Source organism: Papio anubis, chromosome 2 (genome assembly GCF_008728515.1).
Source record: "Papio anubis isolate 15944 chromosome 2, Panubis1.0, whole genome shotgun sequence".
Classification (NCBI taxonomy): Eukaryota; Metazoa; Chordata; class Mammalia; order Primates; family Cercopithecidae; genus Papio; species Papio anubis.
The window spans coordinates 179,535,917-179,560,881 of NC_044977.1; the positions used below are offsets into that span (position 1 = coordinate 179,535,917).

General features: G+C 38.2%; 1 protein-coding gene across 42 annotated transcripts in view; it reads right to left on the minus strand.

Moving 5' to 3' along the window:
• Window positions 1-329: 329 nt before the first annotated feature.
• The window catches only part of CLASP2 (cytoplasmic linker associated protein 2), a 221,060-nt gene continuing 196,424 nt past the window's right edge, over window positions 330-24,965 (minus strand). For 41 of the 42 annotated variants that reach the window (XM_031663835.1, XM_031663794.1, XM_031663824.1 and 38 more), the window contains 5 exons: window positions 21,747-21,940; window positions 20,488-20,616; window positions 15,914-16,120; window positions 4,988-5,104; window positions 330-2,079 (listed from right to left, as the gene is read on the minus strand). In XM_031663835.1, coding sequence (XP_031519695.1) covers window positions 1,993-2,079; window positions 4,988-5,104; window positions 15,914-16,120; window positions 20,488-20,616; window positions 21,747-21,940 — 734 coding nt within the window. In that variant the 3' untranslated portion in view covers window positions 330-1,992. The remainder of the gene's footprint in view (window positions 2,080-4,987; window positions 5,105-15,913; window positions 16,121-20,487; window positions 20,617-21,746; window positions 21,941-24,965) is intronic. The other variant, XM_031663816.1, reaches the window with a different exon arrangement.

Consider the following 24,965-nt stretch of genomic DNA (forward strand, 5'->3'; position numbering starts at 1 on the left):
CTACTTAGTTGTCAACAGTAGTTAAAGCAGTATCTTAAACCAGAGGTCAAAATTAAACCAATATTTTGATTTGAAATGATTACAAACATATCCAAAGGTTATAAAATGCTACTGAGAAGAGCTCAATGTTTAAAATGCATTTTCTTCTTACAGATAAGTTGTTATACATGCGTATGTAGCTATATACCTTTGATTGTAGTTGCTACACCTGAAAAATCTTTTCTCCTCAGATGAACTTAGAAAATTCAAGAGACCACCACTGATACAAGACCTTCTAAAGTTAAAACTGAGTGACTTCTTACACAGTGAGACAGAAAAACTGATATACATTAACTTTTTCAAGTAATGTTATGTACAGTTTTATTGCCAGTATATGCACAACAGTAAGCATAGAACTATAAATACACAATGTAATTAACAGTAGAAAACAAAATTGTTACAGGTAGAGGGAGAGGATATAGAGAAACTTTTCCTGCTGCTAGAACAGAAACAAAGGAAGGGGAAAGCCTATGACAAATCATCCATTCAGTACTCCTGTCTTAAATTCTTTACATACATTTCTACATTTTTTTTCAATTAAACAAAGTACAGATAACTCTGTAACAATAGCAAATTGCTTCCCTAATAGCTATTTGCCTTTTCAATCAAATTCACTTTATATTAGGATTTTAAAAAAAGTCAAGATGAGAAATCATTAGTATCCTGGTTCCAAATTATCTAATTTGGCCTTTCACCAAAACTGGTAATTTTTGAAAGTCAGCTGCACATGAAAAGAATGGGTGTAGCAAGAGGTGATTAAAAAAATTTGTTAAGAAGTAACAGAAAATCACCCTTTAAGTAGTTTTCCAAAAGACACTACAGGCAGCAGCTCAGTTAAAAGTATTAGCCCTGAAGAGGTAGAGAATTTGAGCCCGTTATACAAAGATAGCCTTGGCACCATCTTCTCTCTCATCAGGATCAGTATTTTCAAGTAAGACAATTTCATGGTAAAAGGAAACCAGGTTCCACCATTTAAAAAAGGTGCTGGTCACTCCCATGTCTCGATAATTAGTTTGTTTATTACGTGAGAAACAGAAGACGGTCAAGGACACACACGCACTTGATTTTTTTGTCTGTTTCCATTATCAAGTTTATTCATAAGTGAATTTGATATTAATAAATACAAAAAAAGCATCATTCACAACAAAGATATAAACAAACCAAAAAAAAAAAAAAAAAAAAAAAAACCCTGCAATAAAACCTTCTATTTCAGTATCAAGAAAACACAGGCAGATGATTTGGTGCAGCTTTCTTAAGGGATCATAGAAGGGACATGGTTTTAAATAAAGATGGCAAGATCAATAACCAACAGACGATATCAGTTTTATAGAACTGGCTGATTCTGTAACATCTGTCTTTGAGGTTTTAGTTTTCAAACTATAGATCACCCCAAAGAAGTTGCAACTAATGACATGTATCACCATCACACAAACAGAGTCCAGCGGTAGTTCAAATTAGTCCTGCTTTGTTTCACATCATTTAAATATTTCTAGCATAGGACATGATACGGAACAAAACTCAAAGTAGCAATAAAAATATTATTCTGCAGTTGAATAAAAGCAAAAATGTTTTAGACTGTTAAACTTTTAAAGCTTTAAGCATTCCTGTTTAACCAGCATTTAAAAAAATTTATACAATCATAACACTGGCAAAAGTTAATGGGAAGACAAAGTACAAACATGTGAAATGATGAATTAGATTAAAAATTACTTTGTATCGATCAATTGATGTTAATACTGCTTCTTCTTGAATTTGGAATAACTATCATAAAAGTTACATGCAGACTGAGGATAGTCCTCTGTTACAGAAAATACAAAACGAAACGAAACAAAAAACTAAAACTGGGAAACAATAGTAAGTTCCAAAAGATGTGTTTGAGAATTTCCTTTCATTGATGAGGGTGGTCTATCTGTCCTTTCTTTTGAGAGACCTGGTTCGCTGTGATGAGCTTCACTAACTTTGTCCAGAAACATCAGTAGTGGGATCAGCTCCTCCAGAGCCCGTTTGTGCACGTTTGATGTAAAGATTCAGTAGCTTCATCTGCAGATTCAAGCCAAATAAATGTCATTTGAGCAAGCTGCTCCAAATTATAAGATACTCATTAAAATATTATATACATATATGTGAGCTCTGATAGATTTTAGGCTGGGGGTTATTATAATGTCCAAGCTATTGTTGATAATTAAGAATAACAAATTGTTTTTTTGGCTAGCACATCTGAAAAAAATATATAAAATATCAAAAAAGTTTTTAAGTCTTGAAAGTTGTTCATGATGAGTATTTTATGTCTTTTCAAAATATATTGTAGGGATCACATATAGAACTTTTGATATGGTTTGGCTCTGTGTTCCCACTCAAATCTGATCTTGAATTGTAACCTGAATTGTAATCCCCATGTGCTGGGGGAGGGACTTTGTGGGCAGTGACTGAATCATGGGGGCGGTTCCCCTGTGCTGCTCTCGTGATCGTGAATTCTCATGAAATCTGATGGTTTTGTGAGGGGCTTTTCCCTGCTTCGCTCTGCAGCTCTCTCATTCTTCTCCTTCCTGCTATCATGTGAAGAAGGACATGTTTGCTTACCCTTCTGCCATGATTGTAAGTTTCCTGACACCTCTCCAGCCATGAGGAACTGTGAGTCAATTAAACCTCTTTATAAATTACCCAGTCTAGGGCAGTTCTTTTTTTTTTTTTTTGGAGACGGAGTCTCACTCTGTCACCCAGGCTGGAGTGCAGTGGCGCAATCTCAGTTCACTGCAAGCTCCGCCTCCCGGGTTCACACCATTCTCCTGCCTCAGCCTCCCAAGTAGCTGGGACTACAGGCGCCCATCACCATGCCTGGCTAATTTTTTTCTATTTTTAGTAGAGATGGGGTTTCACCGTGTTAGCCAGGACGGTCTTGATCTCCTGACCTTGTGATCCACCCACCTCAGCATCTCCAAGTGCTGGGATTATAGGCATGAGCCATCGCACCTGGCCTAGGGCAGTTCTTTATAGCAGCATGAAAACAGACTAATATAACATTAAAGGAAACTCAGAAGTCACCATTAAAGCAGTAACAAACAATTGAGCGCTAGGTGTTACACAATATGTTTTACGTTATCTCTTTATCTTCATATTTTATAGATGAGGAAATCACAATATAGAATGGTTAAGTTACAGACTAAGGTCACAGGGGTGAGTAAGAAGTAGGCAAATACAGGAATTCAGGTATTTGGGTTACAGGACCTAAGATATTAGACCATGAAGCCATTGCCATTCTACCAAGAATGTTTTTAGTATCTCTGTGTCTTTTTGCAGTTTTTGTATGAGATCATGATTTTATGAAGTTTGTAATCAATACACACACAATTCTGTGTTCTACTTTTTTTTTTGAGACAGGGTCTTGCTCTGTTGCCTAGGCTGGAGTGCAGTGGTATGGTCACAGCTTGCTGCAGCCTCAACCTCCTGGGCTCAGGCAATCCTCTTACCTCAGCCTCCCAAGTAGCTGGGACCACAGGCATGTGCAACTGTGCTTGGCTAACTTTTTTTTTTTTTTTTTTTTGTAGACAGGGTCTTCCTATGTTGACCAGGATGGTCTCGAACTCCTGAGGTCAAGTGATCCTCCCACCTTGGCCTCCCAAGTGCTGTGGGAGCCACATCTGGCCTACTTGTTTCATCTAATGTTATTTCAAAATATTTTTTCCACCTACCTACTGTCTTCATATGTAACATTATTACTGGCTACCTACTGTTCTGATAAAAGTGCTGAATTTTAATTGTTTTAGAAGATTTGCTTTTTAAACATTAACTCATTGATCCAAGAGTTTTTAACCTGGTAGCTATGGGATTCAGGGGATCACAGAACCCTCTGAAACGACACGTAATTGTTTCCATTATGCACTTTTCTATTTTTTTTAAAACTTTGTCTCATGGTTTTATCTGAATGCATTTTTCTGAGATGAGATTTTACCTAAGTCTCAAAGTGGTTTGTAACCCAGAGTTAAGAATTATTGTTTATCTATAACTTATATAGATACTTAATGTATCTAGGCTCATTTTCCATTATATGTATATTTTGCTTTTTTGCTATTAAAAAATAAATGTGACCACAATAAGACAATCCTTAGGGTTTGAGAAATTCTTTAAGTGACGGTGAGTGCTTTCTGCTAAATGGTTCGTAAGCCATGATTCAACAATCGTAAGTTATCTTCACCCTTGAGAACAAACTTCTAATTCAAAACAATTATTATTATTTTTATTGTTAGAGAGAGGGTCTTCTCAATTTGTTGCCCAGGCTGGTCTCAAATTCCTGGTCTCAAGTGATATTCCCGCCTCGGTCTCCCAAAGTGATGGGATTATGGGTATGAACCACTTTGGCTACCTTAGTAGAGTACATTTCAAAGTTCTGGTAGTAGCAATCAAATGAGGAAGGCAAGACTTACTCATTTTTTAAGCCTGAACAATGAATCAGAAAACTTTTAACATACTAAGTGAAAGTTGCACATTAATTTGGATAATAGAGAAGGATAATTTGATTATCATAGTTCTTAAGGGAAAAATTTTAAAATGTGCAAGTATTCTATATTTTGTGAGATATACAGTAATCCATGAATATATAACCATAACAGTCTATTTATTCTTAATAAAACAGTGCTTAGGGGTAAAGATTTGGGTCTGGGATTTTGTAAGAAGTCAGCTGACTATTAAAAATAACTAGAAGCTGAAGGCATTTTCTCTCACAGAAACCTACCAACCATCCCAACAAGCTGCTGACTTCACCTGAGTGAACATCTAACAAATGTTAGAGTAGAAAAAGATAAAATACAAAATAGATATAATAAGGGCAAGTTGGATGCTCAAAGTCTGACTTATTAAATGCCAAATAAAAAGCTTACCGTTACAGACATATAACTAAATTTTGAAGGATGCACTATGGCCACCATCTTTAAAACACAGCAGCACTACTTACTTTACTGCCAGTAAGTTGACTGAGATGTGGTTTTAGTTCATCACCAATTACTGCATGAACAGCCACCAGGCAGAAGACACAAGCTTTCCGAACACTGCTCTCCGAATTATCATAACCCTATGGAGAGAAGTCCACTGTTAGTACTCCAGGGGATCTGAGAAAACTACCTTTTTAACAGGGACAGAAGATGCAACTGAAAGATAAACTCTCGAGCATACTGAGGAGAGAAAAGTGCAGATTGAAGTTAACTTTTTAACCTTTTCAAGCATAGACAATGCCCTTCTCTCCCTTCACTTCCCCTGCTGCGCCCTCACTCTGTTAGCCCTCTCTATCAGGTTCTTACTTAGTCTGGAAAGCTGTACTTCTCTGACTCTGAGGCTGCTCCCTTGACATTTCACCCCGAAAAAGTCTCCAGACTAACTTTTCTAAAGCATTAGGTTTTAAGGCAGTCAGCACTCCTCACTATCCAATAAAACCTAAACTCGTTGGTTTGGTAGCTCAAGGTAGTCCTATAATCTAGGCCTAATTAAGTTTTACATCTGTATCATCCCTGCAATTACTTTCTCTAATAATCCAGTCTATGTAAACTATTCCCCTATGCTTTTATTGTGCCTTTAATAACCTCATTTTATTTAAAAAAGTATCTTATTTCTAATTGACAAATAATAATTGTATACATTTATGGGATATAATGTGATGTTTCAATACATGTACACTGTGGAATGACTAAATCAGGCTTATCAACATATCCATCACCTCGGATACTTATCATTTCTTCATGGTAACATTTAAAATCCATTTTCTTTTATAATTGCTATTTTGAAATATACATTATTAACTAGTTACTGTGCTGTGCAATAGATAGCTAGAACCTAATACTCTTTAACTGAAACTTTGTACCTTTTGACCAACATCTTCCCTTTCTCTGTCCATCTCCCCTACTTATGCTTTTGATCACACTACTTAATGTCTTTTTTTTTTTTTTGAGACAGTCTCACCGTCTGCCAGGCTGGAGTGCAGTGGTGCCATCTCGGCTCACTGCAAGCTCTGCCTCCTGGGTTCACGCCATTCTCCTGCCTCAGCCTCCCGAGTAGCTGGGACTATAGGTGCTCACCACCACGCCCAGCTAATTTTTTATATTTTTAGTAGAGACGGGGTTTCACTGTGTTAGCCAGGATGGTCTTGATCTCCTGACCTTGTGATCCACCTGCCTCGGCTTCCCAAAGTGCTGGAATTACAGGCATGAGCCACTGTGCCGGCCTACTTTATTTCAATAGTCTACAGCAATCTTATCCATGAAGTATTTTTGAATCAATTATCTGAATGAATATGCACATTTTACTCAGAGGAAAAATAAGAGTTCATCTCCACTAAAATCCTAATCATTTTATCTTTCTAAAGCAACTGCAGAAGCATTAAAATATTAATAGATACCTAGCTAAAAGAAGTATATTATTCCTAAGTCATGCAATCAAACTATGTTAATTTTATTTCCCCTCATCATTTTAATATAACTGTTATAACGTAATTTTTCTATATGGTCTTTATAATAATGATATGAGGCATTCATTTAGTATGCTTCCTAATTTAATCATTCTAGAGTATTTTAAGTTTAAATCTTCCTCCCCAATAACCTCCTTCCTGCTAAATTTTTCCTATTACAAATAACATGGCAAACAGTATGGCATTCAGTGTTTAAACATTTAAGTGCCTGGTATGTGACAAGAACAGGCCAGGTAGATAATGTTCAGTGTCCAAAAAGAAACACACTGTCCCTTCCCAGAACAGTGAGGGAATCACATGGCAGAATGAGGTATTATGGGCAAGGAGTGGAATAGGAATGTAATATTTATGATTGGATAATATTCCATTGTATGATATATCATGTTGTTTATCCATTTATTAGTTAACGGATATTTGGGTTGTTCTCACTTTTTGGCTACTGTGAATAGTGCTGCTATGAACATTCATATGTACAACTATTTAAATATTTGCTTTGACTTCTTTTGGGTATATACCTGGGAAGAGAATTGGTGGTTATATGACAATTTTGTGTTAACTTTATCTTTTTCCCTTTTTTTCTTCTTGAGATGGAGTCTTGCTCTGTTGCCTAGGCTGGAGTGCAGTATGTGATCTCAGCTTACTGCAACCTCCACCTCCAGGATTCAAGTAATTCTCCTGCCTGTGTCTGCCACATAGCTGCGACTACAGGCACCCGCCACCACACATGGCTACTTTTTGTATTTTTGGTAGAGATGGGGTTGCATTACCTTGGCCAGGCTGCTTTTGAATTCCCGAACTCAAGTGATTCACCCACTTTGGACTCCCAAAGTGCTGGGATTACAGGCGTAAGCCACTGTGCGCGGCCTTTACGTTAACTTTTTGAGGAACTGCTAAACTGCGTTCCACAGCAGCTGTACCACCAATTTATATTTATGCAAGCAATGTATAAGGGTTCCAATTTTTGTACATCCTCATCAAAAGCTGTTATTTTTGTTCTTTTGATCACAACCATCCCAGTGGGTATGAAGTGGTATCTTATTGTGGTTTTGATGTGCATTTCCCTAATCACTAATGACACCAAGCATCTTTTCATGTACTTGCTGGCCATTTGTACATCTTCTTTGAAGAAATACCTATTCAAGTCCTTTGCCCATTTAAAAGTTATTCATCTGTTTGTTGTTGAGTTATAAGAGTTCTTTATATATATTCTGGATAGTAGACTGTTATCAGATATATAATTTGCAAAAATGTTCTCCCATTCTATAGGTTGTCTTTTCAGTTTTTTGATTAGGTCCTGAGATGAACAGAAGTTATTAATTTTGATGAAGTTCAATTAACCTATTTTTAACTTATCACTGATGCTTTCGGTGTCATATCTAATAATCCACTGCCATAGAGGATGACCTTAAATCTAAGGTCATAGAGATTTATCGCCATGTTTTCTTCTATGAGTTTTATAGTTTTAGTTGCTATATTTAGATCACTGATTTGTTTGAGTAAATTTTGTTTATGGTACGTGGTCACTGAAGTCTCTTTGTTACCTCAGCGGTCAGTCAATGACCTGACAGAGATTTCCTTAAATGCCTGGCGTCAAAACAAAATAAGACACACTCTCCCAGTCTTTGCAGATTGACTCTGAGCTGGGTAATCATTCAGTGAGCTAGGCTGCTTACAATTCTGTGTTAGCCCAATTCCTACTTGCATGGAGCCCAAAGAACATCCAGAGGTCCAAGCCTAGGGTCCTCTAAGACAGTGGTCCCCAACCTTTTTGGCACGAGGGACTGGCTTCATGGAAGGCAATTTTTCCATGGATGGGGCAGGGTGATGGGGGGATGGTTTCAGGATGAAACTGTTCCACCTCAGACAATCAGACATTAGATTCTCATAAGAAGCATGGAACCTAGATCCCTCATATGTGCAGTTCACAATAGGCTTCGTGCTTCTGTAAGAATCTAATGTCACTGCTGATTTAACAGGAGGCGAAGCTCAGGTGGTAATGCTCGCTTGCCCACTGCTCACCTCCTGCTGTGTCGCCCAGTTCCTAACAGGCCACGGACCAGTACCAGTCCATGGCCTGGGGGTTAGGGACCCCTGCTCTAAGGTCTTTTGTGAGCATACTTTTGGTGGATTCCTCAGTACACGTGGTAGCCCAGCAAAACCCTTATTTCACCAATTATCTTCTTCCTCAGCTTCCTCCTTCCCAGGCTTTTGTTTGCTGCTTGTCTTGTCTGCTCTCCCTTGCCTCAGGTGGCTATAGGTAGTATGTTTTTTAAATCTTTTCAATAGATGCCACTTAGGAAGCCACTTAAGCCTGATGGGAGGTGAAACAAAGGCTAATCTCTGTGCCAGCCTCTCAGGGAATGCCAGAGATAAAAACAACAACAACAACAACAAAAAACACAACCACAATTTTTTGAGAATAAGATCCATGTTCCTCCTGGCACCAGCAAGCTACACCACAAATACGGGCCACCATTACCAAGGCTACTGAGCATGGCGGATGGTAGGCAGTTAAGTAAGTTTCTCACTGAAAGTAAAGAAGTATTTTCAGTACATGAAAAAGAATGAAGTTGAAACCCTACCTCACACCATATACAAAAATTAACTCAAGGAGTGATGCACAGAAAATGGCAGACAGAGTAGGAAGCTCCAAGAATTGACCCCTCTACTTAAGCAACCACTGAGCTGGCCAAAATGAACAGAATCATTCTACAATAATATATGAAGGGATTTTCAGCAGCTGCTAAAATCATTAGGTGAAAAGATGATGGGGCAAGGTATATAATGGAGGGGTTAGACTAATAACATCTGAACCTACTGATCAATCTTAACATCACTAAAGGTGGGACAACTAGACATTATGTGTCGTTCAATAAGATGCCACCTAAAAAAGTTTTCTTGTTTGGTTTCATGGCTCATGCCTATAATCCCAACACTTTCGGAGGTGGAGGCAGGAGGAATGCTTAAGCCCAGGAGTTGGAGACCAGCCTAAGCAACATAATAAGAAACTGTCTCAACAAAAAATTAAAAACATTATCCAGGCAACTCACCACCTAAAACAAACAGGAAATTAAGCCAGAAATTAATCTTTAAAACATTATACTATGTTCTGGAAGTATTAAGCCAGAAAGTAATTTTAAAAACGTTATCCTAGGTCCTGAAAGTGTAAACTTCATGAAGTATTTAATATGACATGATACTTAGAATTTGCTTTGAAATAGGCAGGGTGCAGTGGCTCATGCCTGTAATGCCAGCACTTCAGGAGGCCGAGGCGGGTGGAACATGAGGTCAGGAGTTCAAGACCAGTCTGGCCAAGATGGTGAAACCTCGTCTCTACTAAAAACTACAAAAATTAGCCAGGCACGGTGGCAGGCACCTGTCATCCCAGCCAGATACTCGGGAGGCTGAGGCAGGAGAATCACTTGAACCTGGGAAGCAGAGGTTTCAGTGAGCTGAGATTGTGCCACTGCACCCCAGCCTGGGCGACAGAGTGAGACTCCGTCTCAAAAAAAAAAAAAAAAAAAAAAAAAAAAGAATTTGCTTTGAAATAAAATTTGATTGTAGCGTTATTCTAAAGTACTGAAAGTAAGCCTCTTTCTTTCATTAAGTACTCTCTTGGTTACTACAAGTTTTTGGTTAGATCCTAGAGTTCCAAAAAAGTTGATTCTATTCATTTTTTGCCAGCTCAGTGGTTGCTTAAGTAGAAGGATCAATTCTTGGAGCTTCCTACTCTGTCTGCCATTTTCTGTGCATCACTCCTTGAGTTAATTTCTGTATATGGTGTGAGGCAGGGGTTCATCTTCATTGTTTTTCATGTGGAAACCCAGCTGTCCTAGCATCACATTTATTAAAAATACCCTTCTTCCCCACAAAACACTGTGATAATTGCCTATAAATGTGAGGGTTATTTTTGGATTCTATTTCATTGATCTATAAGTCTACCTTTACAACGGTACCATGTTGTCTTTACTATCATAGCTTTGTAATACATTTTAAAATTGGGAGTGTGAGTACTCCAATTTTGTTCTTCTTTTTCAAGTTGATTAGATTCTTTTTTTTTTTTTTGAGATGGAGTTTCACTCTTGTTGCCCAGGCAGGAGTGCAATGGAGCGATCTTGGCTCATTGCAACCTCCGCTTCCCAGGTTCAAGTGATTCTCCTGCCTCAGCCTCCTGAATAGCTGGGATTACAGGGGTGCACCACCACAACTGGCTGATTTTTTTGTATTTTTAGTAGAGATGGGGTTTCACCATGGCCAGGCTGGTCTTGAACTCCTGACCTCAGGTGATCCACCTGCCTCAGCCTCCCAGAGTGCTGGGATTACAGGTGTGAGCCACCATGCCCGGCCAAGTTGATTAGATTCTTGAGACTCTTTAAATCTTTAACAGTTGATAACCTCCTCTTCCTCTTTCTTCGTGCCATTTCTTTACTAAAGGAATTTGGCATTTTTCCTCACAGAATTTCCTACATTCTGAATTTGACTGAATATACCCTTAAGGTACAATTTAACACACTTCTCTATTCTCTGAACTTCCTTTAAACTGACAGTTAAACTGAAGACTTGATTAGATTTCGGTTCAATTGCTTCAGAAAAGAAAACTTTTTATTTTTATTTTTTGGAGACAGGGTCTTGCTGTCACTTAGGCTGAATGAAGTGCAGTGGTATGATCACAGCTCACTGCAGTCTCCACCTACTGAGCTCAAGTTATCCTTCTACTTCAGCCCCCCAAGTAGCTGGGACTACAGGCACATGCCACCATGACTGGCTAATTTTAAAAATTTTTTTGTAGCGATAGTTTCTTATTATGTTGCTTAGGCTGGTCTCCAACTCCTGGGATTAAGCAATCCTCCTGCCTTAGTCTCCCAAAGTGTTGGGTTTACAGGCATGAGCCATCAAGCCAGGCAAGAAAACTTTTCGTCTAGTTGTCTCACCTTCAGTGATATTAAGATTGATCAGTAGGTTCAGATGTTGTTAGTCTAACTCCTCCATTATATACCCTGCCCCATCATCTTTTTACCTAATGATGTTGGTGGCTACTGAAAATCACTTCATATATCCATCGTTTCAATGAGGCCAAATATATGTGTGTGTGTGTGTGTGTGCGTGCGCACGTGTATATGTGTGTACACACGTGTATATGTATGTATATACATAAAATATATACATATTTTTTGGAGACAGGCTCTTGCTTAGTCACCCAGGCTGGAATGCAGTGGCATGATCACAGCACACTGCAGCCTCAAATTCCCAGGCTCAGGTGATTCTCCCACCTCAGCCTACTGAATAGCTGGGACTACAGGCATGCCACCATGAGCCACTAAACCAGGCAAGAAAACCTGGCTAATTAAAATCTTTTTGTAGAGACGAGGCATCATTATGTTGCCCAGGCTGGTCTCGATCTTCTGGGCTCAAGTGATCCTCCTACCTTGGCTTCCCAAAGTGCTAGGATTACAGGTGTGAGCTACCACATACTACCAAAAAAAAAAAAAAAAAATACACACACACACACACACCCCCCTCCACCTCCCGGGTTCAAGCCATTCTCCCGCCCCAGCCTCCCGAGTAGCTGGAACTACAGGTGCCCGCCACCAGCCCAGCTAACTTTTGTATTTTTAGTAGAGACGGGGTTTCACCATGTTGGCCAGGCTGGTCTCGACCTTCTGACCTCAAGTGACCTGCCCTCCTTGGCCTCCCAAAGTGCTGGGATTACAGGCATGAGCCACCACACCTGATCAAGAATAATTTTATAAGTCAATAATTTTTTTCTAAATATACTAACTGGAATCCTTCTAAAAGTACTTCATCTCATAAAATATTTGGTTGTCCTGAAAATAGGATAGGTAGTCTATGTGCTTTGATTCTTTCTCTTTATTAACCAATTTTGGGAATAACCCAATAATCTTGAAAGTTGGCCAGTTTTTAAAGTATCAATATAAACTCATGAATTTCACTTTAAAATTTGATGTATTTTAATTCATTGTAGTATTATTCTTTTTGACCCTCAAATATGAACAGTTTTCTTGCTTTCAGACAAGAATTCCCAGGCTCATTTTATACATTATCTGCTCCAAACCTGGACTCACATTTTCCCAAAGACACCTGACTCTTTTGAGTGGAAAATGGTATCTGAAGACCACAATCTGGGTGGTAGGGATGCTCAGTATTTCTGAGTTGATACTGACCCAGAGGCTAGTAGGAAACATTTTTTGAAATACGAAATTAAACAATATTTTCATTTTGACATATCCAATTCAAAGTTAGGATTTTAAGATTTACTTCATTTTATGGCATCATTATTTGCTTTGTCCTAATCTATCTTATCTATCGATATGTGTATCAATGTTATTACTATTCAAAAATAACCATACCAGCATCTTTCCTATGAATATATTGAATGCAGTTAAAGATTTCTTTGCAGTTTCTTTCATCTTTAGGGTTTATTCCACTGAAGACTGGTAGTAAAATATTATTTATTGAGCTGGCTGCTCTGTTTTGAATAGATCTATTGTCTAATTCCCCCTTTACAAGCTTTAAAAAATCTGATTCATGCTTTTTATTAGTTTCTATAGTTTTCTTACATTTTTTTTTTTACCTTGTTTTCTTAAGTTTGGGTTTAAGTTTTCATTTGCTTTGTGTCCATGTGTCTAGTGTACCTTCACTGTAGGTATACCTCACGCCACTATTTTTTTCCTCTTTTTTGAAGAATAGGCAATATCTTTGGGTTTGACCTCCACAACCCTTTTCCATTGCTCATGTGTAAGCGAGAGACACTTTTCTGTATTCTATATTTTAAAATGAATTTTCTGTGTGGCGGAGTGGGTTGCGCCATGAAAGTTTTTCTAGCTTTACAGCTGCAGGATTCTTTCTTCTTGTTACCCTTTTTAAAAAAAATATGGCCTTTGGGTAGCCACCTCTGTCACAATATTGCTACAATGCTCAGTTTATTTTATTTTAGATTCAGAGGGTACATGTGTAGGTTTCTTATGTAAGTATACTGTGTGTGATGCTGAGGGTTTGGGCTTCTACTGATCCCCTACCCAAACAGTGAACACAATATCCAATGGGTAGTTTTTCAACCCTACCCTTTTCTCCCAACCGCTTTTGGAGTTTCCAGTTGTCTATTGTTCCCATTTTTCATGTCCATGTGTACCCAATATGTTTAGTTCTCACTTATAAGCAAGAATATGTGGTATTTTGTTTTCTGTTTCTGTGTTAATTCACTTAGGATAATGGCCTCCAGATGCATCCATGTTGCTGCAAAGGACATGGTTTTGTTCTTTTTTATGGTTGTGCAGATGCTCCGTTTAGACTCTAGTCAATGAATTTTTTGCTAAATAAGCTCTTTCCAGAAGGGAGCTTTTGCCAGGTATTTCTAAGAGCCCTGAGGATCCATGCCAACCCAGCATGATTTGGGCTTCCCGCAGTATCTTTGCTTTTACCTCCAAATTTTTATCAGTTACGTATACTTAGCCTTTCACTCTGAATGGAGACATCTCTTTTAGGGGTGAGAACTTGGGTGATTCTCTGGCCCCAGGGTCTTAAAAGTAACTTTTGACTTTCCTTCACACTTTTCCATACCACTGATATTTGCAGGGAACTTGCTGCTAGTGGTGGTTTGGCCTTATCTGCTCATATTTTGGGGTTCACTGGGATACCTTTTCCTAATTTTGTTGATGTTTTTCATGTTTTTTTGTATGCAATTCTAGTTGCTCAGTGAGATAATTTTCTGGTGAGAAAATCTGAAGGCATTCAAAAAGCATATTGCCATTGCCTTCTTGCCTTTCATTGCTCTGGTCCTAATACCTACACATCTTAATTTTAATAGTCTATAGCAAAGAGTTAAAATGCTAATATTTATGTTCATTAGCGTTCTTTTGCTTTTCTGATAGGTAAGATGCCTTTTCCCAATAATCATGTATGGAATAAAATCCTGTACCAACCTATCATCAGAGGAAATAAATTTATAAGAACTTAAAGCCATAATGGCTCTTTGCTAGTATCCTAACACTCTTTAAGTTACTTATCCAGCAAATATGGATTCAGTACCCATTATATATATGACATATACATATTATACATATTATAAATCTTTTTTTTTGTTTGTTTGAGACAGAGTCTTGCTCTGTTGCCCAGGCTGGAGTGCAGTGGCACGATCTTGGCTCACTGCAACCTCCACCTCTTGAGTTCAAGCGATTCTCCTGCCTCAGTCTCCCGAGTAGCTGGGATTACAGGCATGTGCCAACACACCTGGCTAATTTTGTATATTTAGTAGAGACAGGGTTTCTCCATGTTGGTCAGGCTGGTCTTGAACTCCTGACCTCAGGTGATCCACCGCCTTGGCCTCCCAAAGTGCTGGGATTACAGGTGTGAGCCACTGTGCCCAGCCTATACTCTGTTCTTAGTATTAAGGCACAGACAAAGAGATTTGGATCTTATGTTAGGACCTCCCAATTTAGTAATATTAAGCTTAGAATAGAATTTAAAATACAATACTATAGATGTATAATGATTAGTTCTCTTTAGGAGGGTTCTTAATATATATACTATGTAATATTAGCCATTAAAATCACATTGCAAAATATTATTTATTGGATGGAAAGAGTTCACAATGTATGGCTAAGTTAAAGCATGTTATAAAACACATCTCATTTTTGTTAAAATGTTTCTATGATTGGGTTTATGTAGCTAAAGAGAAACAAATTACATCAATGACTGTAAATTAGTATAACCACTTTGGAGTGAAATCTGGTAACACCTAGAAATTCTGTTTCTAGATGTATATATGTAAGTGCATGAAGATATTACAAGGAAATTCATTATAATATGTGTCAATAAAAAGGAAATAATCCAAATATTTATCAATAGATGAACAGATTAACAATTTGTGGCATATACATAAATGACATATTATTCATTCATAAAAAGGAATGAAATTCTAATACAAGCTACAACATGGATGAACCCTGAAAACATTATGCTAAGTAAAATAAGCCAGACTTAAAAGGACAAATATTGTATTATTACACTTATAAGGAATCTAGCAGAAAATAGAATAGAGGTTACCAGGTGCTGGGGGGGAATGGAGGGAGAAAGGAATGGGGTTATTGCTTAATGGGTACAGAGTTTTGGTTTGGGATGATGAAAAATTTCTGTATGTGGATAATAGTGATGGTTGCATAACATTGTGAATGTATTTAATGCCCCTAAATTGTACACTTAAAAATGGTTAATTATATGTTATGTAAATTTTACCACACCCACATCTATAACCCCCTGGCTAGTTATGAAAAAGTCTTTGTCCTGAATATTGCAGACAAACAGGAGGAAGGCTTGATCATGCCAGTAATGATGCCTGGAAAGTACCTAAAATAACTGAACCCCAAATGTATCATGGCTCATTCCTCTCAAAGCTTTGTTGCTTACCTGTATCAGACCTGGCATAATCTCTGGCAAAAGGAGGTTAAGGGTTTCCTTGGACACTCTTTCTATCACTTTTGTTTGCATTTTGATTGCAGCCAGATTAATTGGATAGTCTGCAGTTTGGATGATAGGACAAAGCACTTTGATGCACTGCTCTGGACTAATTGAAGTGGCCAACACTGATGCTGCTTCCTCGGCAGATCTCACCACCTAAAAAAAAATAGGAAAGTAAGCCAGAAAGTATTTTTAAAATATTATACTATGTCCTGGAAGTATAAACTTCATTAAGTATTTAATATAATATTTGGAATTTGCTTTGAAAATGCTACAGTAAACAAACATGAAAAGTGAGGGTGCAGATTACAGATACAAAGGACTGGCAAAATGTCAGTAATAGCTGAAGCTAGATGATGGATAAATGGGCTTTATTACACTATTTTCCCTTCTTGTGTTCTTTTTTGCTGTTGGCTAAAGTAGTTTTTTTTTTTTTTTTGAGACACGGTCTTGCTCTGTCACCCAGGCAGGAGTGCAGTGGCTTGATCATCAATCACTGCAGCCTCAAACTCCCAGGCTCAAGTGAGACTCCCACCTCAGCCTTCTGAGTAGTTGGAACTTTTTTTTTTTTTTTAAGTAGAGATGAGGTCTTGCTATGTTGCCCAGGGTGATGTTAAACTCCAGAGCTCCAGCAATCCTCCTGCCTCGGCCTCCCAAAGTGCTGGGATTACAAGTGTGAGTTGCCGCGCACAGCCTTAAAGTAGTTTTTAAATCAAATTGTGGTCTAGTTGTATTAGGGTGAGGAGGCTCTATTTACTTAAGACTACAATGTGACTGGAGTCCCCTGCATAAGCCACGCTGAAGCCCTGCTCATTATTAGTACTCTCATCTCTAGGAGTGCTTGAGCCCTTTGTATCACATAAATAAAATAAAAATCATATGATTAATGTGTTGTCAAAAGTTAACATACTATTCCTCCTTGTTTTCATAATGATTTTCTTTCTTCTGTATTGAGCTTTGGGAGGGTAAAACACTGGTTTCATGATGATGACAAGAAATGGCTGTCTATCTTCTTATTAGAGTCTGTAATCTCTAAAGACAGTCTTAAGATCATGTAAAAATAACTGCTTTTGATGCTACTTTGGCAGTGTCTCACTTATGATCTCAATAGGTGAAAAATGCTTAGAAAGGTACAGTGGGAAATACACTTAAAAAAAAAAAAAAAAAAAAAAAAAAAGGCCAGGCGCGGTGGCTCACGCCTATAATCCCAGCACTTTGGGAGGCCGAGGCAGGCAGATCATGAGATCAGGAGATCGAGACCATCCTGGCTAACATGGTGAAACCCCATCTCCACTAAAAATACAAAAAATTGGCCGGGTGTGGTGGCACGCACCTGTAGTCCCAGCTACTTGGGAGGCTGAGGCAGGAGAATCGCTTGAACCCGGGGAGGCGGAGATTGCAGTGAGCCAAGATCACGCCACTGCACTCCAGCCAGGGCGACAGAGCGAGACTCCGTCTAAACACAAACAAACAAACAAACAAACAAAAACAAAAACAAAAAAAGAAAATACACTGGACGTTAGAAGACCCAGGGCCAATTTCAGCTTTAATACCTTAAGAGTGTCAATTTTATATTTTGTAGGGATGCTACAGGCCTTATTTGGGTCAAAAGGTAAATAACTACAAATATTAGACATTGTTTTTAAACTTTCAGTGAAATGCCATAGGTGTATCACTACTAAACACTGATGGAATAAAACAAAATCAGAAACAGAAAACAAAACTGGGCTGGGCAAGGTGGCTCAAGTCTGTAATCCCAGCACTCTGGGAGGCCAAGCCAGGCAGATCACTTGAGGCCAGGAGTTCGAGACCAGCCTGGCAAACACAGCAAAACCCCGTTTCTACACAAAAATTAGCAGGGCATGTTGGTGCACACCTGTAATTCCAGTTATTTGGGAGGCTGAGGCAGGAGAACCTGTTGAACCCAGGAGGCAAAGGTTGCAGTGGGCTATCGTGCCACTGCACTCCAGCCTGGGTGACAGAGCGAGACTCGGTCTCAAAACAAAGAAAACCCAAAACCCCTGCAAAAATCCAGATATATTTAAAAGTTATGATTCACTCTTCTAGAAGAGTCACAGTCAAATCTTTTGAAAAAGTAATTACCCCAAGGGTTTCAATTTCCCTGCATCCTCACCAACATATTGTCTGTATTTCTTTTGGGTGTTAAGTGATCTCTCACTGTGGCTTTGGTTACATTTTCCTAATGACTAACGATGTTGACCATCTTTTCATGTGCTTATTGCCATTTGTGTATCTTTGGAGAAATGTTTATTCAGATCCTTTGTCCATTTAAAAAATTGGGCCATCTTTTCATTGCTGTGTTGTAAGAATATATATTATGGATATTAGTACCTTATCAGATACATGTCTGCAAAATTTTTCTCCCATTCTATGAGTTGTCTTTTCACTTTCAGGATAATGTCCTTTGAAAGACAGAAAATATTTTCTTTGATTTTTTAATTTATTTTATTTTTATTTTTGAGACAAGTCTTGCTCTGTCACCCAGACTGGAATGCAGTGGCATGATCTTGGCTCACTGCAGCCTCCACCTCCCGGGTTCAAGCAATTCTCCTGCCTCAGCCTCCCAAATAGATGGGATTAGATGTATCCACCATGACACCTGGCTAATTTTTGTATTTTTAGTGAAGATGGGGTTTTGTCATGTTGGCCAGGCTGGTCTCGAAATCCTGACCTCAAGTGATCCACCTGCCTTGGCCTCCCAAAGTGTTGGAATAACAGGCGTAAGCCATCATGCCCGGCCAAATTTGTTTTAAAAGTGTTACCTCTAGCTGACCACTAAGCTAATAAAGCACAAAAGTATTTAATTTTGAAGAAGTCCAAATTATCTTTTTTGTTGTTGCTGGTTGCTTCTGCTTTTAGTTATATTATGAAATCACTGCCTAATCCAAAGTAATAAAGATTTATACCTCTGCTTTCTTTGGAGAGGTTTATAGCTTTAGCTCTTGCATTTGGCTCTGATTCATTTTATCTCGTTTCTATTTTAACCTTCCTTTTTTGATCTGTCTTTTGCTTCTGTCTTGGTTCTACCAGAGATACTTAATGCTATTTCTCAGTTGCTTTCTCTTAGATATATAGTCCTTACAGAACTAAAAGTAGAACTACCATTTGATCCAGCAATTCCACTACTGGGTATCTACCTAGAAAAAAATAAGTCATGATATGAAAAAGGTACTTGCACACAGGTGTTTATAGCAGCACAATTTGCAATTGCAAAAATATGGAAAAAGCCCAAATGCCCATCAATCAATGAATGAAGAAATTTTGTTTGTATATATATATATATATACACACACACACACACACACCAAGTGTATGTGTATATATACACACACACACCATGGAATACTACTCAGCCATAGAAATGAAGGAAATAATGGCATTTGCGGAAACCTGGATGGAATTGGTGACCTTTATTCTAAGTGAAGTAACTCAGGAATGGAAAACCAAACATCATACGTTCTCATTCATAAATGGGAGCTAGGCTACAAGGGTGCAAAGGTATAAAATGATACAATGGACTCTGGGGACTTGGGGGAAAGAGTGGGAGCAGGATGAGGGATAAAAGACTACACATTGGGTATAGTGTACACTGCACAGGTGATGGATGCACCAAAATCTCAGAAATCACCACTAAATAACTTATTCATATAACCAAACACCATGTTGCTCAAAAAATCTATTGAAATAAAAAAAATGTAGTCCCTATTTGAACTTTTTTTTCCTAATTCTTTCTGAGATTATAATACAAATCCTCATAGTTATCTAATCAATGTCACTGGTGAAGAAGGGGAGAGAGATATCATGACTACCAAGTACTATGAAACAGGTTCATGGAACTCTTCCATGAAAGCTGTCCTCACTACTTTGGTGAATAAACTTGTAGCAGATAAATAGCTCCTCTAGGCAATTTATCGCTTAAAAATAACAACGACCTGCTTGGGCAACATGGTGAAACTTCATCTCTATAAAAAATACCAAAAATTAGCCAGGTGTGCTGGTGCATGCCTGCAGTCCCAGCTACTCAGGAAGCTGAGGTGGGAGGATCGCTGGAACCAGGAGGCTGAGGCTGCAGGGAGCTGTGATCACACCACTGCACTCCAGCCTGGGCAACAGAGTGAGACTCTGACTCAACAAACGAACAACCAACGCCCCCAAAACCATGATTTCTTATCTTCATTAGTTATTTTAAAAAATCAAATTCTTATTGCTAAATGAAAAGTGAAAACAAGATTGCTAAACTCTAAGTAGAAAACTCAAAGTGAAGGAGAAAACGAAATTAAATAAAATATTTCCTAGAGCTGGCCTATTTTAGGTGAAAGGCCATGATATCACTGTTTAATTCATTTAACAGAAAAAAATATGCTTGCTTCTTGATCAGGTATTACCCTGAATGTCAAGGCAAATGTTCAAGAAAATCATTAATAAGGCTACATTTTATACAATGTTTACATGTTTCATGAAATAAAATAATGAAATAATAATTTAACCTCCAGGTAACTTACCTCCTTATGAGGATCTTTATGTGCTTCCAATGTTTTCATGACAGTCAATTCTGCATAGTTTTTAAATCTTGCTGGTTGATGCCTTAGGATTTCTCTTAAAACCTTTAACGCCAAAGCCCTGATTGTAGGCTAAGAAGAAACATTTAAATGTTTTTAATATTTTGGGTTGTAGATAATCTTTAACATTTTCAATTTTTTTTTTGAGACAGAGTCTCGCTCTGTTGCCCAGGCTGGGGTGCAGTGGCCGGATCTCAGCTCACTGCAAGCTCCACCTCCCGGGTTTACGCCATTCTCCTGCCTCAGCCTCCCAAGTAGCTGGGACTACAGGTGCCCGCCACCTCGCCCGGCTAGTTTTTTGTATTTTTTAGTAGAGACGGGGTTTCACCATGTTAGCCAGGATGGTCTCGATCTCCTGACCTCATGATCTGCCCGTCTCGGCCTCCCAAACTGCTGGGATTACAGGCTTGAGCCACCGCGCCCAGCCAACATTTTCAATTTTTGTAACTTAAGGGTCTTAATAATGGGGGAGGAGTTGCAGACAACTGCATAAAGTATGCGTTATACTACATAATTAAGTTTTCTTATCTCTAGTTGAAAATTTATATTACACTTACTGTATTTGCAAGAAATCAACAACTACATTCAGACTATAAAAAGGAGTTTTGGAGCTGGGCATGGTGGCTCATGCCAGTAATCCCAGCTTTTTGGAAGGCTGAAGCAGGTGGATCACTTGAGGTCAGGAGTTTGAGACCAGCCTGGCCAACATGGTGAAACCCTGTCTCTACCAAAAATACAAAATTAGCCAGGGGTGGTGGCACGTGCCTATAATCCCAGCTACTTAGGAGGCTGAGACAGAAGAATCGCTGGAGGCTGCGAGGTGGAGGTTGCAGTGAGCTGAGATCACACCACTGCATTCCAGCCTGGGCTTGAGAATGAGATTACTTCTCAATAAATAAATAAAAAAATAAATAAATAAAAAGTTGCTCCTGAGCAACTAATCTAAATATGTAAAACAAGTAACATGTACTTTTCTATAAGAATTCAGCCTGCAACCTTTCATTTTTCCTGTTGTTAATTGTTCAAAATTGTTGAGCTACTTGGTTTAGAAGAAAAAGTACTTCCTAGTGAAAAGTTCATGCAGAAAGAAGCAGCAGAAGAGACTCATGCTTCCAATTTCTAAATCCGTGTAGCATTGGATTAACAGGCAATCTAAAAGAGACAGAAAGGACAGGCTACTGTTTACACATTTTGCCATTTACCTCTTTATCTCCAAGGGTTTCAAGCAATAAAAGCAATATTGTTTTGAAGTGTTCATCCCAAACACTAAAAGATTCTTCCTGTGTCAGTTTCATAAGTTCATAGAGGGCGATTTTTCTTTCTTCTACACGCTCATTATGGTTAGACAGCTCCTTCAACAACTCTGCAACTAGGTCAGAATGGTCTAGGGAAAGATCTGTCAAAAGGACATGATATTACTTCTGTAACTTTATAGGGTGATTCTCACAAGTATGGGGATAACAACTTTATATGATGAAACACAGATAAAACCATTATGTTTGCGGTAAAAAAGACAAAGAAAAAAAGACTTAAGTAATTTTCTTTTCAATTTTGTCATTCCCAAAACACTGGTGCTATCATAAAACTTTGTGTAATAAAATTCCACAAAAGTGAGACCAGTATAATGAACCCTTATACACCCATCACCCAGATTTAACAGTTTTTAAGATTTTACCATTCTTACAGCATCTTTGTCCTCCCTTCCCTTTTATCTGAAGTATTTCTAGCAAATCCCATATATGTCATTTCCTCTTTATATACCTCAGTATGTATTTCTATGGTTTCATGCCAGGAGGCTTAAATGGTTTTTAGTGATGATAAAAACGACCACTAGATTTAGGTAGGTGACAATCTAATCCCACTATTGTAAACTTCTTCATAAATCACCCCCTTTTTTTCTGAGACAGGGTTTCACTTTGTCGCCAAGGCTGGAGTATAGTGGTGTGATCATGGCTCATTGCAGTCTCCACCTCCCAGGCTCAATTGATCCTCCCAACTTAGCCTCCTGAGTAGGTGGAACTACAGGTGTGTACCTACACATCCAGCTAATTTTTGTGTTTTTTGTAGAGAAGGGGTCTCACCATGCTGTCCAGGCCAGTCTGGAATTCCTGGGCTCAAGTGATCTACTGGCCTCCCAAAGAGTTGGGATTATAGGCATGAGCCACCATGCGCAGACTATCAATGGTTTTGGCCACTGATTGTTGTTGAATCACTTATTTTAATACAAGTTCAAAATGGTGATTATCTAATCATACCACTCCTTCCATGGGGTAGAATTCTTCTGTAGAGAATAACTTTATCAACTAGACCTATTCTGATTATCCTGAAATACAATTCGATAGAAAAGGCAGAATAGATTCTTAATATAGTTCTCTTTAAATTTTAGCATTGAGTTAGGCCCAGCGGTTACCAAGGAGTTTTTATTTGTTTTTGCCTTCTTTTTACAAGCACAATTACAAACTCATGGATTTTATAACCATGAAAAGTCACTGCTTGTTTTTAAACAAGTTATCAGACAGTACTTTAAACCATTTTTGTAGGAATAACAGTTAAATCTAAGAATTCACATTTGAACGTCACAAAATACCAGAGTTCTTCTTAAAATTTTTTGATGATCAAATACATGATAAATTCAGCCCTTGAGAGCAGGTAGTGCCCTGGACTTGTGCCATAGACTAATTTCCTTCCCATCTCTCTGGAATGAAACAACCATAGAGCACGCTGCAGACCAATGTATCACTATTGTTGGTTTTAACAAGAACTACTGCAGCAGGATGAATGTATCTCTATAAATCCCACAAAAAATCACTTCCGGAAAGCTGTAGGTTAACAGATTTTGGAAGATGTTAAAGGATCATTCTAAGAGTGTCTTTTATTTCAGCTGGATGTATGGGATTCACAAGAAAATGCTTTTCACAGGTAGTCAGTTATCTTTTCCATGAAAGTAAGCTTTGTAATTACTCTAGCAGATAATTAGAAATGACCTGATATATAATGATCTGGACAGATGACTGGCAGAAAAATAATTTCTTCCAGAGAAAGCACCTAGATTGCTATAAAACTGAATTATCTGTATCATACTAATGAGATAATCCAAAGGTGCTGAATCTTTCCTCTTCTGACAGACAGCAGCACCATGGTCAAGTGAAAAGAACATAGGCTTTGTAGTCTCATTAAATCTCTGCCTCTTATACTCTGTGACTGGAGCAGTTTCCTAATTACTGCCGAGGTGCAGTTTTATTATCAGTAAAATGGGAAAACAGCATCTGCCTCCTAGGGTCATGGTGAGCACTTGGGCCTAGAATACAGTAAGCTCATTAATGTTAATTCTCCTGTGTCCTTCTGACAAATATTGAAACAATTACAATTCTGATAATATTTTTGTGGCAGTGCTCAAGAAGTACAAAATAGTCTTTCAGCTTGGCAAGCTTTTATATGAATCTTTCCTGAATAACTGCACTATCCTCACTAGAGGTAGTATTCTAGAACATTATAGTTCCTAGTAAGCTTAACAAAGGTTATCAGTGGCTTTTTCTGGACTTGTTAACTTTGATAAATGTGTGTGCCTGATTGTAATGTGGGCAGAAACACTGGGTGAGAGACATATCAGATATTCAAATAATTTCCTTTTATAGAAATTCTGACTTGAACAAAATTATCCTTTGCCAAATTTTAGATTTTAAAAATAAAAAAAGGAGGGGAAACTGCATGGGGGAGGAGAATAAAAGAAAAATCAGAACAGAAATAGAGAACAATTTTAAAAAGAATAATGTTAACAATGTTCATAATAAAATAATGTCAAACAGGGTCTTCTTCATCTCAACATTAAAAATGAAAATAGACAATAAATGAAAACAATTGCCATACAAAGCATGGGACTACTACTGCTGTAGTTTTTTTTCTTTTTTCTTTTCTTTGTACTACTGTAGTTTAGCTGAGGGCTTATCCATCTTCAAAGAATGTTTACTCAACATAAAATGGCTGCCTATGTTTCAGAAGTAAATCACACATTAGACTATGATGAAATAGTGTTCTCAAGTTCAAAAACACTATACCCAATTTAGATTTCCATAAAGTCTTCCTTTACCAAATATAAAATATATGATCCTTAGTAAATGAGAAGATAATTAGGGAATAAGGGAGTGATCCTGACAAACTGTCATAATTTTGGCTTTATGATATTTTTGATATGTTGTCTCTCTCTCTCTCTTTTTTTCTTTTTTTCTGCAACAGAGTCTTGCTCTGTCACCCAGGCTGGAGTGCAGTGGCGTGATCTCGGCTCACAGCAACCTCCATCTCCAAGGTTCAAGCCATTCTCGTGCCTCAGCCTCCCAAGTAGCTGGAATTACAGGCATGCGCCACCACGCCCAGCTAATTTTTGTTAGAAATGGGGTTTCACCATATTGGCCAGGCTAGTCTCG